The sequence below is a fragment of the Cicer arietinum genome, chromosome 7, assembly GCF_000331145.2.
Source record: "Cicer arietinum cultivar CDC Frontier isolate Library 1 chromosome 7, Cicar.CDCFrontier_v2.0, whole genome shotgun sequence".
Lineage (NCBI taxonomy): Eukaryota > Viridiplantae > Streptophyta > Magnoliopsida > Fabales > Fabaceae > Cicer > Cicer arietinum.
The window spans coordinates 46391487-46408670 of record NC_021166.2 but is presented as its reverse complement, the minus strand read 5'-3'; the positions used below and the strand labels follow the sequence as shown (position 1 = coordinate 46408670).

General features: G+C 32.4%; 3 protein-coding genes and 1 long non-coding RNA gene across 11 annotated transcripts in view; 2 read left to right on the top strand and 2 right to left on the bottom strand.

Annotated features, from left to right (window-relative positions):
• Positions 1-702, top strand: part of LOC105852624 (uncharacterized) — an 18991-nt gene extending 18289 nt beyond the window's left edge. The window contains exon 7 of the mRNA XM_027336913.2: positions 650-702. Coding sequence (XP_027192714.1) covers positions 650-702 — 53 coding nt within the window. The remainder of the gene's footprint in view (positions 1-649) is intronic.
• A 2131-nt stretch (positions 703-2833) lies between these two features.
• On the top strand, positions 2834-16933 carry LOC113787607 (uncharacterized). Of its 3 annotated transcripts, XR_012163910.1 has the most exons (5): positions 2856-3000; positions 3406-3469; positions 6152-6211; positions 10070-15180; positions 15610-16933. It is a non-coding gene; the product is annotated as an uncharacterized lncRNA (long non-coding RNA). The 3 variants fall into 3 exon arrangements; XR_012163909.1 differs by having other exon boundaries at positions 2834-3000; positions 3396-3469; positions 10070-16933; XR_012163908.1 differs by having other exon boundaries at positions 2840-3000; positions 10070-16933.
• LOC113783925 (cysteine-rich receptor-like protein kinase 10) lies at positions 4525-8777 on the bottom strand. 5 transcript variants are annotated; one of them, XM_027336493.2, is made up of 7 exons: positions 7810-8777; positions 7171-7293; positions 6897-7078; positions 6581-6791; positions 6051-6288; positions 5812-5962; positions 4525-5329 (listed from the first exon to the last, which is right to left on the bottom strand). In XM_027336493.2, the coding sequence occupies exons 1-7, from the start codon at positions 8585-8587 to the stop codon at positions 5021-5023; spliced, it is 1992 nt and encodes a 663-aa protein (XP_027192294.1). In that variant the 5' UTR covers positions 8588-8777; the 3' UTR covers positions 4525-5020. The 5 variants fall into 5 exon arrangements, with proteins under 5 accessions (XP_027192294.1, XP_027192293.1, XP_027192296.1 ...); XM_027336492.2 differs by having other exon boundaries at positions 7171-7299; positions 7810-8776; XM_027336495.2 differs by having other exon boundaries at positions 6897-7066; positions 7810-8774.
• Positions 10655-16793, bottom strand: LOC101496275 (cysteine-rich receptor-like protein kinase 15). Of its 2 annotated transcripts, none has more exons than XM_027336490.2 (7): positions 15989-16793; positions 15263-15385; positions 14999-15162; positions 14693-14903; positions 12399-12636; positions 12160-12310; positions 10655-11768 (listed from the first exon to the last, which is right to left on the bottom strand). In XM_027336490.2, the coding sequence occupies exons 1-7, from the start codon at positions 16791-16793 to the stop codon at positions 11457-11459; spliced, it is 2004 nt and encodes a 667-aa protein (XP_027192291.1). In that variant the 3' UTR covers positions 10655-11456. The 2 variants fall into 2 exon arrangements, with proteins under 2 accessions (XP_027192291.1, XP_027192292.1); XM_027336491.2 differs by having other exon boundaries at positions 11631-11768; positions 12204-12310.
• Positions 16934-17184: the final 251 nt, after the last annotated feature.

The following is a 17184-nucleotide window of genomic DNA, read 5'->3' as shown; positions in this document are numbered from 1 at the left end:
TGTTTCCTCTGTTTTGCAGAATTTCAAGTTTAAGTGTGATTGTATAATGTTGATTACTTGGCACTTGAATTTCTTGCTGAGAACTGAGATAATGGCCTTCTATTTATAGGCTGGAGATGTACGAAATAGCTGTTGGAGAGGCCATGCTTTTTTGACCAAAACATTATTTTTAGAATAAAAATAATGTTGCTTTGAAAACAGCTTTTTGACTTTTGATGTTTTAGCATTGAAAGCACTTCTGTCCTTTCTTTGACATTTCTTCATTGATCTTGGATGGTACATTATTTGTCTTGAGTGAAGCTAGAGGAGGTTGGAGAAGATTTGAATCGAATTGCAGACTGAAACAGAGAGGATGCAAGGCTGCTGTTGATGTGCAGAAAATGAAGAATGATTAACGTTCTTGGTTTTATCAGTTTGAACGTTCTTGAGCTTCAATAATCATTCTGGAGTTCCCGTTTTAAATGTTCTGTATTTCCTTTGTTCTTGTCTTGTCATATACCCAGTTTGATCAAGTTTTCTTGACATTTGAATTTTGGAGTTCTTAAGCCGTCATGACTTTTGTCCATGTTTGAACTCTTTAATCTTTGCGATCAAATGTCCTTTTTGAGTCTGGATTATTTGTACTTGTTCCTTGCCATGTGTTTGTTAGATATGAGTGATTTCCAGAGCAGATTCTTTGTTAACGATGTAGATAAACTTTGAACAACATGCTGTGATGAACTTTTTCGAGGCTGTAGCTCTTTCTTTGTTTTAGTGTTCTTGTTGTTGTTTTCTTTGCTTTGCTTGATTCTGTTCTTAATTAAATCCACTCAAAAACACAAGTTAAATTAACATAACATTTAGAATCATAATTAACATTCTTAATTAACTTTTGTTTATTTTCATCAAGACTTTAAAATAGAGAGTTTGTCTCAACAGTTACATTTTTTTTAACACGACATAAATTAGAAATTGATATAGAGAATACTAAATGCGTGATGAAATTTTAATAGAATGAAAGAGAACTTTAATTATTTGAATTCTTTCTTACATATAAATCCAATTTTTCAAAATCAAAATATATACCTTTGAAATATGTCGAGATACTTCATTTCCAATTTTTTTCTTTTGTTGATAACTTTAGAGATATAACATTTTTTGATATATACCTTTAATTTTTTGTTGTTGCAATTTAAGTGATACTTTATTTGTATTTATATGTAATGAATTACAATAAAAACATATATATTTATATGTAATGAATTACCATGAATACATAATTGAATTAAGTTATAGTTTGCTTGTTGAGGAACACTCAAGATAAGTTATAACTTGGTTGTTGAGGAACACTCAAAATTCCGGGAGATAAGAGTTTCCAAGAGATTTTGGGTACAAAATTAGATAAAACTAATATAACTATTAATTTACTAACATTTATTTATAAAAGAAATATATTTTCATTTAAAAATAAGTTTTGGTGAAAGAAGATTAAAAATAAAATAATAACTTAAAGAATATTCAAATTAACTATTATAAAAATCAAAATTGCAATCTTATATATATATATTATCATGGTTGAGTGAGATACTAATGTATTTGGACCCTCTAATATTGAATCGATTAAATAAAGAGGTTACCTTTGAAGGTCATATCAAATTTGTAAATGATAATAGATTTATTTATTTATTTGAGGATATAAACTACAATTATTTCAATGACATAAGCTACACATTAATATAAAGAATACCAAATGTGTGATGAAAATCTAATAAAATGAAAGAGAAATGTCAATAGCTGAGTTCTTTTTTACACATGTAAATCTGGTTTTTCAAACTCAAAGTATGTGCCTTTGAAATGTGTTGAGAGAGAGAGAGAGAGAAAGAGGGAGAGAGAGAGAGAGAGAGAAGTTTTACTTAGTTGTTGTGATAAGTTATAGTTCATTCCATAGGCGTAGAGAAATTTACTAATGGAGTCACAAATTTTTCAAGAAATGAGCAAAGATGACTTCATGAGATCGATTTGTATTTGCCAACTGATATATTTAGGACGAAATAATTAATAGGGCATATTTCATTACCAACAAATATTTAAAGTTAGAAATTGAGGAAAAGTAAAAGTTGATTGTAGTGAGAAGATGGTAGGGTTATTTTCATGATGAACTTTTGTGTGTGGATTTTCAATATATGTATATGATGTTTGAGATGCAAAAGCTAAATTAAGAAATCGAAGATGTAAGATGAATTCTAGATGCTTATGAAAAGTGCCACATAAAAATATAAACAATGTGGCGCAAATGCTATGATGGGACATATAAGAGCGTGATGTGTCATTCAATTGACTTGAAAATCTATTTTAATATATTATATAAATATAGATTGTGGTGCAGTATCCCTTTATTTCTAATTCATTATTTTATGCATGCACTTACTTTTATTTACATAATATTTACTACTTAAAAAAAACTGTTTAAAATGTTATATACAAGAGAAAATTCTCATTTGCATAACTTACATTTTTTTCAAGAGTTTTCTTGATAAAGGAAATTTACTTTAAGTGTAGAAACATTTTTTTTTTAAATATCACAATTCAATTCGACTTACTTGTGATTGTTCATTTCACTTTAGTATTAAGAATTAAATCAACATACAATAACAAAATAACAATATAAAATAATTTTACAAAGTCATGCAATCAAAAACCACTATTTTATCATGTTATATCCCTAATTTTAAGTAAGTGAAAGTGATTAATTAATAAATTAAAAATGCTAAACAAGTGTCTCAAAAGATACTTGTTAAACATTTTAATTTTAATTTTTTTGAAATTTTAAAATGATTTTCTTTTACATAATTTTTTTTTCTTTTTTAATTTCATAATAAATTCCTTTGAGACACTGATAAATTTATGGAGAAAGTACATATCTTATTTTCTCATTCTATCTAACAACCTTGTACCAAAAAAAGAATTCTATCTAACGTCCATATTTCTCGAGATGGTCACTATGACTTGAGGAGAGTGCTGGTAACTTTTTCTATTGTTGCAAGTATAGGGAAATGAAAAATGAAAATGTCTTCAAATTCTTTTAATTGTGATGTTGATTATGAATTCATATTGCTTTAATTAAACCTTCTTGTTATACTGAACATTTCTGTTGAAATGTGAAATTGTTATATAATATATGTTGCTTAGTTTGCTTTGAAAATGTTTGTTAAAATGCTTCTTCCAATTCCATCCCAGGATGCAGAAACTGCTACATTGTGTAATTTCAGGAGCTAATGAAAAAAAATTGAATTTGCTTTAAATTTTACTTGTGCGCATAAACACAAACTTTATTATTGTTGTTGTTTTTTCAATTTTATGTGTGTTTAACTTTAACAATAAGGGTATGTGTATTTGGGGCTTATATGCTTGCTTAGTTGCTTTCAGGATTCAACTCAGGATCATAATTCATAACCTCTAAGCACTCCAAGATCCACCAGTTTCTTTACAGGTACTCAAATTTTTCTTTTCAATGTTAATCTTTCTGCCTTTCCTTTATTGTTTTTCATTGGGTAAGAGAATGGCGTTGTAGATTGACATGTCTTAGCAATCAAAATGTAGTTCCACATAATGGTTTAAATGTTTGGAGTATATTTTGATTGAAATCAAAATGGTGTAAATGTACTAATAGCACTCAAAATTAAAACTGCATTGGTTTATTATTTTTGTTCACTTTTTGCTTGGGAGGACTTTGGAGATTGGAGGATGTGTTGATATTGATAGATTCGACATAGATTATGGGGTTAGAATGATTTGTTTGGAGTACATTATTAAAGATACGTACCAATAATTATTTGTCGAAAAGTATCCTTAAACCTAAGTATTTTAAAAGACAAACATGACGTGAATTGAATCACTGCCTTTATGGGTTACATGCAATGTTATTAAACTCGGGCCGGTTATCGACTCAGTTGAGGTAGTGAGTTATTAGTTGAACGAGTGGGTCACTAGTTACCCTGCATAACCCGGTCTATATTAAAAAATATTATATCACATAAATTTATACTTTGAAAAGTTATAAGAAAAATACCATTGAAAAGTAAAACAATATATTGTAGTAATACATTCTTTTTGATGAAATGTTTTAGTTTAATACTATTTTATTGGAGTTCTGAAACATATTAAATTAATACATTTGTCATCATATGATCATATATATGTAATAAAAGGAAAATATATATAGGTGACAATACCTGTATGTCGATAACAAAAAAGTCCTGTCTGTAGAGATATGTTCCTTGGATAGGATTTTACTCACTTCTGATTCTACTTAACTTTAAACAAAATACGAATGAAAGAATATCTAAAGAATACAAACATGAATTAAATGTAATTATAGAAATAAAAATAAAATTGTGGTGTAATTGGATACCCATAATTCGTAACCTCAAGTCTGTTAGTAGTCAATATACAGATATGTTAGGTTTGAAAGAGATAAATGAGAGTTGAAGTCTGAGTTTTATTACTTACGCAGAACTCCTATTTATAGACAATCTTACCAATGACTTATCTCAAAGACTTTGACATGTATTAAAACAATTTTTATAACCATATTTAAAAATGACATCTATGTTAAAGCATAATACATTGATAAACTAATAATTAATCAAACTTATGTTTCCAACTCAACCAAGTAATGAACAAGTGGTTCATCGGCCTTCAAGTAAATTTAGCGTAGCTTCTCAACAACTTTAAAATGGTTTGTCTTCATCTTTTACTTCAAATCTTTCTTTAAAGATATGTTTGTAGAGTTGGGTTTTAGAGGGGAGGACTTTGGAGGGCAAAGACTACTATATTTTGTAGTATGTATTTGAGCTTTTAAAAAATTTGAAAGAATAACATGATAAATGATCATAAACCATTTCAATTACACTTAATTCATTTTTGGAAACATTTTATAGCTTCTTTAATTCAAAAATGAAATATAAGTCCTCCCCCTCCATCCAAACAAACCTTAAAAAAAACATTTTCTAATCTGGCACAATCTGAACCATAAAATCAACTACCTCCGTGAAACAATAGTTAGGGTTTCTTCATCAACAGAAATATCCTTATAACATTTTGAAGTTGGATCTTCATTCTTGGACATTCTCCCAACTGAAAATGCTGGTTGCTTGGGTTTTGGAAGGGCCATCGTGTCACTGCCTAGCATGCGAACAACGGTAGACATGGTTGGGCGATCTGCTGCATCTTCTTGAACGCACAATAAACCAATGTGTATACACTTCGTGACTTCACTTTCAGTGTATGTTTTTTTGTGGAATGGATCAATTAATTCTAAACTTTTTCCTTCACACCAGAGTCCCCAAGTCTGCATACAAATATGGATATTTAGACACTTGGCTTGAAACATTTTGTTAGGAAATGTATGAATCCAGTACTATTCAATTTTAATAGTCAATGTTGTTAAATGGCAGCCATGGCGTGGTAGATTTTTTGACAACGCCCATAGGCACCATAGGCCACAATGATGCGTTTATATGGTGGATTATTGGCTTTCCGCTAACCACCATCGACAACATTGATAATAGCCCCTATGATCAATCATATGGAATTTCATATTTGATACCCATGTAATTTTTCGAACAAAACCAGTTAATTTAAGAACAAGGTAGCAAAGTTTGTTTATACATCATTATCAATATTTCGTTTCCAAGAGGAACTCATTTAAAGGCAATATTAGAGATTTAATAAATTTATAAAACTATTTTGTCTTGGAATACTTAGGTCATTACACATTTCTTTCTCCATCTAATATCAATTGGTTGGCGAGATGTGATCACGAAAACTCACATATAATAGAAGACTTTGCATATGTTCTGAAAGAATGAATTCACCATTTCGTTTTCCATAAATGATTTCTAATATAAGAACTCCAAAGCTGAAAACATCAGATTTCACTGAAAATAATCCAGCCATAGCATATTCTGGAGCCATGTATCCACTATATAAAATTATTAGAACACTGTCAGTTGTGAATCATGTGAAATTTTCTAATATTTGTTTATAAAAAAGGTTCAAATAATTCTTACTAGGTGCCAATAACTCTTTTTGTTTTTGTTTGACATTGGTCTTTTTCAAATGTCCTTGCCAATCCAAAATCTGATATTTTTGGATTCATTTCATCATCCAGAAGAACATTGCTGGCTTTCAGATCTCTATGGATTACTGTAAGTCGAGAATCCTCGTGAAGGTATAGCAGTCCTCTTGCGATTCCATTAATAATGCTTAGTCGTAATTTCCAATCCAGTTGCTTATGCTTTTCCTTATCTGCCAAGCAAAGGAACATTGCATTCATGATATTGATGATTAAACACCAATGAAGACTATCTCATTCACTTTTTTCTTCATAGTTGTTTTTATAATGTGCCCAGTTACGATTATTCTTTATAATGCTTGATGTTTCAATATTTGTAGTTAGTCCCAAACACCAAAATTCTTTTTCACCTTGTTCTACCTATTGATTTAGATGTACATATATTATTCATTAGAACTAAATTGGAGCAAGTAAAAAAAATAACCATTAAAGCAACTGTGATGAATAAGGTTTGTCAAAACGTACTGAAAAGGTGAAAGTCAAGGCTTGAATTTGGCATGTACTCATATACTAGTATTTTTTCATTTCCATCAATGCAGCAACCCAAGATTTTCACTAGGTTTCTGTGTTGCAGTTTAGCTATTAAGATTACTTCATTTTTGAATTCCTCTGAACCTTGACCAGACATCTCGGCAAGCCTTTTGACAGCAACTTCGGTGCTATCTGGTAAAATACCCTGATAAAAATATGAAAATCAATTAAAATTGAATAGGAGTATGTCAAAGTTACAAAACAAAACTATAAATGCATTGCTTGGATTCTAGATCAAATTTATTCATACCTTATAAACTGGGCCAAATCCACCTTCTCCTAATTTAGTTGACTGTGAAAAGTTATCGGTGATCTTTTCAATTATAGTTAAAGGGATTATAGGAAGGTCTCCACTGAATGGATCCTCTCTTTGAACATGATCATGAAAAGCTATAGAAGTGGTCCTTAACAGAAATCCACCTACCAAGGAAGCTAGTAAGTTTGAATAGAGACTGATTGTCATATATATTTTTTTGAATTAAAATTAGAGAACTTTCAACATGTATTTAACTTGTTATAATTACCTTTACATAACCAATTCCTTCTCCAGAAGTAGTAGACACAAGAACTTAGTAGAGCTACTGCCACCATTACACTTACTAAGCTGATGATCACGGTTTTTTTGTCATTTGCACTTTCCTGTTTGGCTGCAACTGTGTCATAGATTAACATGATGCATTTCTTTTCTCAATTTATGTAGGCAGCTTTCTAATTTTTCCAGTGCAGATTCGAAAAAGAGAGTGAAGGCTAACAATTGAACAATTATTCAAAAATTAATTAACTTATTTTGCAAGTTCATTGTTCGTGGAAATTGTGTATTTTACCTCTTGAATAATAATGATATGAAAAGAATATGACCTCATGTTTTGAAAAGAATGTGATTATGACAGAATTTTTTGTTTATATTCTGTATGTGTATTCGACGTTTATCCTGATTGCAGAGACCTCAAAAATCCTCATTGAGACCGCTACAATCAAGAAATAATGTTTATAAAACAAGTCTTCAATGCAAAAATTAAATAAATTTTTTCTTTATTTTTTTTGTGACAAAACTTTGATCACAGCATACAGACTTTTGAGGTCTCTGCGATCACAATGTCATTCTGCAATTCAAAACCTTGAAAGGAATCCAAATTAACAAACCAACGATTAATTAATGTTACCAGGATTTGGCAACGGAGAAGACGATCCTGTTTGGTCAGTAACCTGGTAGAACTTATAATCTCTTATCTCCAGCCCACAACTAGGAGCCACAACTGCCCATACTACCTTTGTTCCACAACACTGAGGAACTTTAACCAACATAGCCTCCAAACACTGTCTGCACCCATTCTTACTAAGGTCTCCATTACATTGCACCCAACCGTACCTTTTTTCAGTGTCACTCCAATTGAACTCACCCATTGCCCAATTGGGATTGGCTTTTGTAGTCACTTTTCCTATCAAACTCCTTATGTTATTCTCTGCTTTCCCAAGTTCTGTTGAGTCCTTAATGGTTTTAGGTCCGGTAGAATTCCATGATGGGGTTAAAAAAACTTTTCCTGGGAAGTTATTGTTAGAGTAACCGACGACGCATATGTCATACCATATCATAGCCGAGACACTGTTGGGACAACGTTGAGCTATTTCTTTGACAGCAATGTTGATACAGAATTGACAAAAATTTCCTTTTATGTCACCCCGACAATCGTAGAACCCGTAAACATCATCATCATGGTTGTTGTTGCTGCCTATGGTGGTGCGGTTATATACTGTGCCTGTGGCAGAATTAGAGTTTATCCATAAAATAAGGTTGTTAACGTTTGATTTGTATGAAGTGTTGGGTGTTTTATTTGTTGAGTTCTGGCAGAAACTGAACTGGTAGAATGGGGATTGTTGTGCACTTGTTCGGGTAAAGAGGTAGAGGAGGAGAATGAAGCTAAGAAATTTCATATATGTCATTTTGTGTTGTGAAGTTTAATGATTGTGAGATTTTTCCTGTAATCATTTCCATGTTTTTAGGGGATATGTTAGCAGCACAGGTTCTGTATTGTGAAAAGCCATGGGGACCAAACTTTTGATTAGTCATTTCTTGTATTTTATTATGTGAAAAAATCAGCTTCTTTGTATATTCAAACCCTCGCATAAGTATAAAATTCATATATTAGGTATTATTTGTCAACTACAGATTGATAAATTATTGCTATGAAATACTGCAAGTTAATCAAAGAACGGTCAATTTTGAATTAGTGTGTATTATTTGAAATAAACAAAACACGTGGGTTGATCAATTCTCTAGAAAAATCATGCAGAGATTTTTGTCAACCTTCCTCTACTTGCCACATAGTAAATAGATTAGCTGTCAAATCACCAATTTAATTTCCAAAATTGTAAAGCCTAGTTGATCAATTCTCTAGAAAAATCATGCAGAGATTTTTGTCAACCTTCCTCTACTTGCCACATAGTAAATAGATTAGCTGTCAAATCACCAATTTAATTTCTAAAATTGTAAAGCCTAGTCAATTAGTTCATAGAAATAATCAGGCTTAAATACCATTTTGGTTGTTGAACTAATTTTTTAGGTTAATTTTAGTCCGTTAGGTTAAGTATGTTAATGCAAGTTAGTGTTTTCTGTCCAAACTATTAGTCAAAGTCAGATTTATATCATATGTGGATCTGATGTGACATCTCAACTCTCTACTTGTAAATATTTTTTAGTTTGGGCATTAAAATAGAAGATGAAAAAAAAACGAAAACCAAAGGGAGAAGTTTGGTGAAGAAGACAAAGAAGGAAGCGAGAGGGAAAATGACATTGTATGGGTTTGGGGTTTATTTATTTTAATAAGAATGCCATTGTAGGCTGTAGCTTGACATGGTTTTTAATAAGAAAAAATTAGGATTCAGGACTAGTTGACCAATATGGCTTCTGGATTTTGTTATGCATTGGATTTGGTAACTCAGAATTTTATTGCTAATTACACAAATTATTTATCTTTAGTTACTCTATTGGGTTTTACTTTCTGTCATGAATATTTAGGTGCATGGAAACAGTGCCGCCCAATTCTTCTTCGCCACAAACATTGACCTCACTGAATGTTTGAATTAACTTGGTTTTGAAGATATTGATCTTTTTCGTTTTGCTTTTATTATTATTGTTGTTGGATATGCATCAATTTTAAATGAACCTTCTTAGAGATTATTAAAAAATATGTGAATATGAATCATATATAATAATGTATGATTTTTTAAATCTCTAATCAAGATTAAAACTCTTCCCTTTATGTTTTATGATACACCATTTGACTTCAAAGAAATCAAATCCTACTTCTCATGTTTCTGTTTGGTTTTAGCTTTGTACTGTTTTCTTATCACGCATGAACATGTGACGTTTGCATGTATGGATCTCGTGACTTGTTTTCTGGTCATGTGTTTTATCTATCTCAGGTCACAAGACCAGAACCAATTCCATTCCATGTTTTGGGATACTGTATAAAAAAAAGCATGTTTTATTGCCTTCTGTAATAGATGCCGTGGTTGAACAAGGTGCTGTGTTTTCTGCTTTCTTGTGAGTTTTCTTTAAGCTTTTGGACAACCTGATTTTTGACGTTTTTGTTTGATGTTGTCTGTTTTGGTTTTTTTTTACCCTGTTTTTATTCTTCTAGCTTTTGGCAATTAATCTTTTATTTATTACTTCATCTTTTTCAGAAAAAATATTTTTATATTTCATTAGATACTTGCAAGTTGCAACTGCAATGTGGTATTGATTTATAGTATCGGATTAATTATATTTGTGTATAGGGTACTAGTTCTAATCTCAAATACTTTGACACCTATTAAAATTAAAATTTAAAATTAAGTAAATCAATATCCGATTGGAGATTGAACCGGTATAAGTACCGATTAAAGGTTTAAAGGTCTAACCGTGATTGAATGAGTCGGACTGATAATAATAAATAAATATATTAATATAGTATATGAAACAATAATAATAATAATAAAAAATAGTAAAATATTTATAACTTTGAACAATTAAAAATTAAATCCACTTTATTATTTTATTTTTGAAAGAACACATGTCCGCTCTCCATTTACAAAAACCACTAGAAACTTAGCACATGGCCAGAAACCTTGTCTCCTAGCTCTTTCAACTGTTTCTCAGCCTGGTTCTTTGTGTCTATTGCCTCAAAACTGAAAATACTGTGAGCACAAAACCAATGCCTCGAACTCATACATGGATGCATGTACTAGTAGTCTTTGTAGTAGAAGTATAAAGAAATCCCTCTTCGAAACATACATGCTAATCTTGCAATTTACAAATAAACTAACTAATCACATGCATTTAATCTATTTTATACTGCTGACGTTTTGAACTTATATTCCATTATGGGATTTCTGAACAAAACGGTTTGATAAAGTGATATAAAGAATAACAGTAACTTCACTAGATTGAGTAAATTATAAAAGGACAGTCATAGGTCTCACATTGATAACTTATAGGTAAGTAATCATGGGCTTTGGTTATAAAATAGGAGGCTGCGGTATGAACAAACAAAAACACGGTTCAATCCCTGTAACTGCCAGTTTTCACCAGTTGGATTGCCGGTTTTATGGTAGTGGTTTTTAGTCATGATCTGATCGGATATTTGCAACTGGTTAGACTTATATTTGCAACTCAACTGAGTAATGAACAAGTGGTTCATCAGCCTTCGAGGAAATTTAGGGTAGCTTCTCAACAACTTTAAAATTGGTTATCTTAATTTCTTACTTCAAATATTTCTCTAAATGAACTTAATCATTTTCAAATCTCTCACAAACTGAACCATAATATCAACTATCTAGCTGCAACAATAGTTAGGGTTACTTCATCAACAGAATTATCCTTATAACTTTTTGATGTTGGATCTTCATTCTTGGACATTCTTCTCCCAACTGAAAATGCTGGTTGCTTGGGTTCTGGAAGGACCATTGTGTCACTCCCTAGCATGCGAACTACGGTGGACATGGTTGGTCGATCTGCGGCATCTTCTTGTACGCACAATAAACCAATGTGTATACACTTCGTGACTTCACTTTCAATGTATGTTTTTTTGTGGAACGGATCAATTAGTTCTAAACTTTTTCCTTCACACCAGAGTCTCCATGTCTGCATACAAATATGGATATTAAGCACTTGAGGTGAAACATTTTAGAAAATGTAAAAATCCATTAGGATCACACTATTGTCATAGCTTTTTGGATAGTCGGCTCATAATATGCTATTAGAGCCCCAATGAGGCTATGACCAAGTGATCTGAAATTTTAGACTTGTCACCATATATTTTGCTGAACAAAAACGGTTAATATTAAGAACAAGGAAGCAAGATTTGTTTTTATACATTATCAATATTTTGTATTAGAGAGGATCTCATGTAAAGGAAATATTAGAGATTTCATAAATGTATAAAACTGCTTTTTTCTTGGAATACTTTGGTCATTACACATTTCTTCTCCATCTAATATCAATTTGTTGATGAGATGTGATTAGGAAACCTTACATATAATAGAAGACTTTGCATATGTTCTGAAAGAAAGAATTCACCATTTCTTTTTCCATAAATGATTTCTAATAAAAGAACTCCGAAGCTGAAAACATCAGATTTCACTGAAAATATCCCAGCCATGGCATATTCTGGAGCCATGTATCCACTGTATAAAATTATAAGAAAACTGTCAGTTTTGAATCATATGAAATTTTCTAATATTTGTTTTAAAAAAAGGTTCAAGTAATGCTTACTAGGTGCCAATAACTCTTTTTGTTTTTGTTTGATATTGGTCTTTTTCAAATGTCCTTGCCAATCCAAAATCTGATATTTTTGGATTCATTTCATCATCCAGAAGAACATTGCTGGCTTTCAGATCTCTATGGATTACTCTAAGTGGAGAGTCCTCATGAAGGTACAACAATCCTCTTGCGATTCCATTGATAATGCATAGTCGTAAATTCCAATCTAGTTGCCTTTGCTTTTCCTTATCTGCCAAGCAGAAGAACATTGTATGCATGTTATTGATGATTACAACACCAATGGAGACAGTTAAGATAAAGCTTTATAATGTTTGATGTTTCAATATATATCTAGATTACTATACAACAAAATCTCTATTAGTACTCATATATAACTAAATTCCTACTAGTACTCCTATACAACCGAATCCCTATACTTGAGGGATATTTTTAATAATAAAACATAAATAGATTTTGAGACTCCCCCTCAAGTTGGTGAATAAATGTTCTTCATTCTCAGCTTGGGTACAATTCTTTCAAAGTTGCTGCTGTTTAACCCTTTAGTTAGAAGATCTGAAAGGTTGTTTTGGGAGGAGACAGATAGAGTGCAAATTAGGCCACTATCGAGTTTTTATTTGATGAAATGTTTGTTGACTTCAATATGCTTGATTCTGTCATGCTGCACTGGATTATGTGTTATGCTAATGGCAGATTTATTATCACAATAGAGTTTTATTGGTTCATCTCACTTTATCTTTAGGTCTTCCAAAATGATCTTCAACCATAGTAACTTGCATATCCCTTGTGCCATTGCCCTAAATTCTGCTTCAGCACCGATCTAGATACCACACTTTTTTTTTACTCTTCCAAGTCACAAGATTCCCACATAGAAACGTGCAATATCTTGTGGTTGACCTTCTATCTACAATTTACCCTGCATAGTCAGCATCAGTATATGCTTCAAGACCCACATTTCCATTTCGTCTGAACAAAATTCCTCTTCTTGGAGTACCTTTCTAGTATTGCACAATTCTGAGTGCAGCTTGCAAGTGTATCTCCTTTGATTGGTGCATGAATTGACTAACTAGGCTTACAGGGAAGGCAACATCAAGTCTAGTATGTGACAAATATATGAGTTTTCCAACTAACCTTTGGTAGATTTCGTTATAAAGTGTAATGTCTTCTTCTACATTTCCCAACTTTAAATTTGGATCGATTGGTGTACTATCTGACTTGCAGAAGATCTATGGTGTAATTTTTGTTGGGATACGAAAATCTCTTTCATAGAGTGAGTCACTTAAATTTCCAAAAGATACTGCAATTTTCCCAATGTTTTAATCTCAAATTCCTTGGCTAGGTGTTGTCCTAACAGTTGTTGCTCCTTTTCATCATCGCCAATCACTATAATGTCGTTCACACATAATAATAACACTGTTACTCCCCTGACTCAGAGTGTTTGATAAAGAGGGTATGATCTCCTTGGCTTTGTTTGAAGCCTAGACCCACATGACTCTAGCAAATCTCCCAAACCACGCTCGTGACGATTGTTTAAGCCCACATAAAGCCTTTTTTAGCTTACAAACGGTGTTGGCAGCAATATGCTCATTGTATCTAGGGGGTAAGTTCATATAAAACTCTTCTTCTAGATCTTCATGGAGGAAGGCATTTTTAACATCAAATTAGTGCAAATTTCAATTGTAATTAGCTGCTAGAGATAATATCACCCTGACAATATTCATTTTTGCAACCAAAGCAAATGTTTCCAAGTAATCCACTCCATACGTTTGAGTAAATCTCTTAGCTACCAACCTTTCCTTGTACCTCTCAATAGAACCATCAGCCTTGTACTTACAGTGTATACTCACTTACATCTTACAGGTTTCTTTGCATTTGGTAGAGGGACCAAATCTTAAGTACTGCTCTTGTCCAGTGCTTTCATTTCCAAGCCCATGGCTTGTTACAGTTTCTTGTCAGACAAGGCGGCAGGTTTATGCGGAAGCGAGACTGTCAAAGATCGAGAGCTCTGATACCATCTCAAGAATTAGGATAAAAATGTATTTTATTGAATTGAAATATGTTGACAATACATCACATGTATATATATATATATATACTAGATTACTATACAACCAAATTCCTATTAGTACTCATATATAATTAAATCTCTACTAATAATTCTATACAACTGAATCCCTATACTTGAGGGATATTTTTAATAATAAAACAGAAACAAATTTTGACACAAGTAAAATATATATATATAAGCAATAAAGCAAATGGGGTGAATAAGGTTTGTCAAAACGTACTGAAAAGGTGAAAGTCAAGGCTTGAATTTGGCATGTACTCATATACTAGTATTTTTTCATTTCCGTCAATGCAGCAACCCAAGAGTTTCACAAGGTTTCTGTGTTGCAATTTAGCTATGAAGATTACTTCATTCTTGAACTCCTCTGAACCTTGACCAGACAACTCTGCAAGCCTTTTGACAGCAACTTCTGTGCCATCTGGTAAAGTACCCTAATAAAATGATGAAGATAGAATAGGAATATGTCAAAGTTATAAAGCTATACTACAAATGCATTTCTTGGATTCTTGATCAAATTTATTCATACCTTGTAAACAGGGCCGTATCCACCTTCTCCTAATTTAGATGACTCTGAAAAGTTATTGGTGCTTTGTTGAATTACAGTTAAAGGGATTGTAGGAAGGTCTCCATTCAATGGATCCTCTCTTTGAACATGATCATGAAAAGCTATAGTCCTGAACAGAAAACCACCTAGTAGCAAGGAAGCTAGTAAGTTTGAATAGACTTATTTTCATAGGTAATTTTGTGAATTGAACTTGGAGTACTTTCAATATATATGTAACATAATTACCTTTACATAACCCATTCTTTCTCCAGCAATAGTAGATACAACAACTTAGAATAGACACTGCCACCAGTACACTTACTAAGGTGATGATCAAGGTTTTGGTATTACTTGCACCTTCTTGCTTGTCTGCAACAATATCATAGATGAAAATGTTGTATCTCTATTTTCAATATATAGGCAGAGTTCTATTTTGTCCCATGTAGATTAGAAATAGAGAGTGAAGGCTTACAATTGAACTATTATTAAAAAAAATTAATTATCATATTTTGCTAGTTCATTGTTTATTGAAATATTGCATTTACGTTTTGCTTGTTGCTCACATATTAGACCTTCCTATGTGGTTCCTGCAGGAGCTTTTGGATAGTGATATCAAACACCGGTCCCAAGTTTTGAAAAGACTGTGATTAACAGAACTTTTTGTTTATGTTCAGCATGTGTATTGGAAATTTAACATAAAATGAATATTTTTGGAAGTTTCAAGAGACAAGAAGAATGACTAAACCAGGGGGAAGTTAATCGTGATAGCAGAGACCTCAAAAATCTTCATTAAGATCTCTGCAATCCAGATATAAGGTTTACACTCTAGACTTAAATATAAGAAAAAAGGTACGTATTTTGCCTAAATACATCTATGTTTTTACTTGTATCTAAATCTGGTGGGAGTATAAGAAAGTCTTCATTCCCCAAAACAAGATCTAACACAAATTAACAAGCCAACAATTAATGTACCTGGAATCGGCATAGGAGAACGAGATCCTGTTTGGTTATTAACCTGGTAGAACCTATAATCATCATACTTCACCCCACAACTAGGTGACATAACTGCCCAACCTACCTTTGTTCCACAGCACTTAGGAACTAAATCCATCATAGCCTCCAAACACTGTTTGCATCCATTCTTACTGAGGACTCTATTACACTGCACCCAACCATACCTTTTCACAGTGTTACTCCAACTGAACGCGCCCAATGCCCAATTGAGATTGCCTTCTGTAGTCACACTATCTATCAAACTCCTCACGTTATTCTCTGCTTTCGCAAGTTCTGTTGAGTCCTTAACGGTTTTAGATCCTGTAACATTCCATGACGGGGCTACAGAAACTTCTCCTGTGGAATTCTTGTTAGTGTAACCGACGATGCATACGTCAAACCATATCATAGATGAGACACCGTTGGGACAACGTTGTGGAATTTCTCCGACAGCAATGTTGAGACAGAATTGACAGAAACTTACTGTGACATCTCCCCGACAATCATAGAACCCATAAACATCATCATCATCACGATTGTTTTTGCTGCTAATGGTGGTGTGGTTAGATACTGTTCCTGATGCAGAATCAGAGTTTATCCATGAAAGGAAGTTATTAACGTTGGACTGGTGTGAAGGGTTAGGTGTTTTCTGTGTTGAGTTCTGGCAAAAACTGTACATGTAAAATGGTGATTGTTCTGCACTTGTTAAGGTGAAGAGGAAGTTGAGAAGGAGAATGAAGCTTAGACACCTTGTACATGTCATGTTTTGTTGTGACGTCTTCATGGATGAGTTTTTTCCTATAACTATTACATGTTAGCAGAACAGTTTCTGTATTGTGTTGAGTAAAACTGTAGTGTAATCCACATGATATTGAAAAGCTGTGGGAACCAAAATCTTTTGATTAGTCATTTCTTTGCATTTTATTATGTGAAAATTTTCAGCTTTTTGTATATTCAAAACTTCGCATGTGTAGAAAATTCAGATAATTGGGCTTATTTGTCAGCTATAGCCTAATATATTATTTCTGTGGAAGAGTACAAGTCAACCAAACAACGGTGAATTTGGAATAAGCGCGTTTCATTTGGAGTAAACAAAAGACGTGGATTGATCAATAATGTAGAGAAGTCATGCACAAGATTTCGTGTCAAGCTTCCCTTCTTGGTGGCATAAGTAG

What these genes read in the sequence shown, in the direction of transcription:
- LOC113783925 (XM_027336492.2), bottom strand. Translation starts at nt 8,587, where the DNA reads ATGACATATATGAAATTTCTTAGCTTCATTCTCCTCCTCTACCTCTTT. An exon ending in AAGGAATTGGTTATGTAAAG is followed by an intron (nt 7,079 to 7,170) that starts GTAATTATAACA and finishes CAAACTTACTAG; the next exon opens with CTTCCTTGGTAGGTGGATTT. An exon ending in AAAAGAGTTATTGGCACCTA is followed by an intron (nt 5,963 to 6,050) that starts GTAAGAATTATT and finishes AATTTTATATAG; the next exon opens with TGGATACATGGCTCCAGAAT.
- LOC101496275 (XM_027336490.2), bottom strand. Translation starts at nt 16,793, where the DNA reads ATGAAGACGTCACAACAAAACATGACATGTACAAGGTGTCTAAGCTTC. An exon ending in AAAGAATGGGTTATGTAAAG is followed by an intron (nt 15,163 to 15,262) that starts GTAATTATGTTA and finishes CCTTGCTACTAG; the next exon opens with GTGGTTTTCTGTTCAGGACT. An exon ending in CCTTGACTTTCACCTTTTCA is followed by an intron (nt 12,637 to 14,692) that starts GTACGTTTTGAC and finishes TCTGCTTGGCAG; the next exon opens with ATAAGGAAAAGCAAAGGCAA.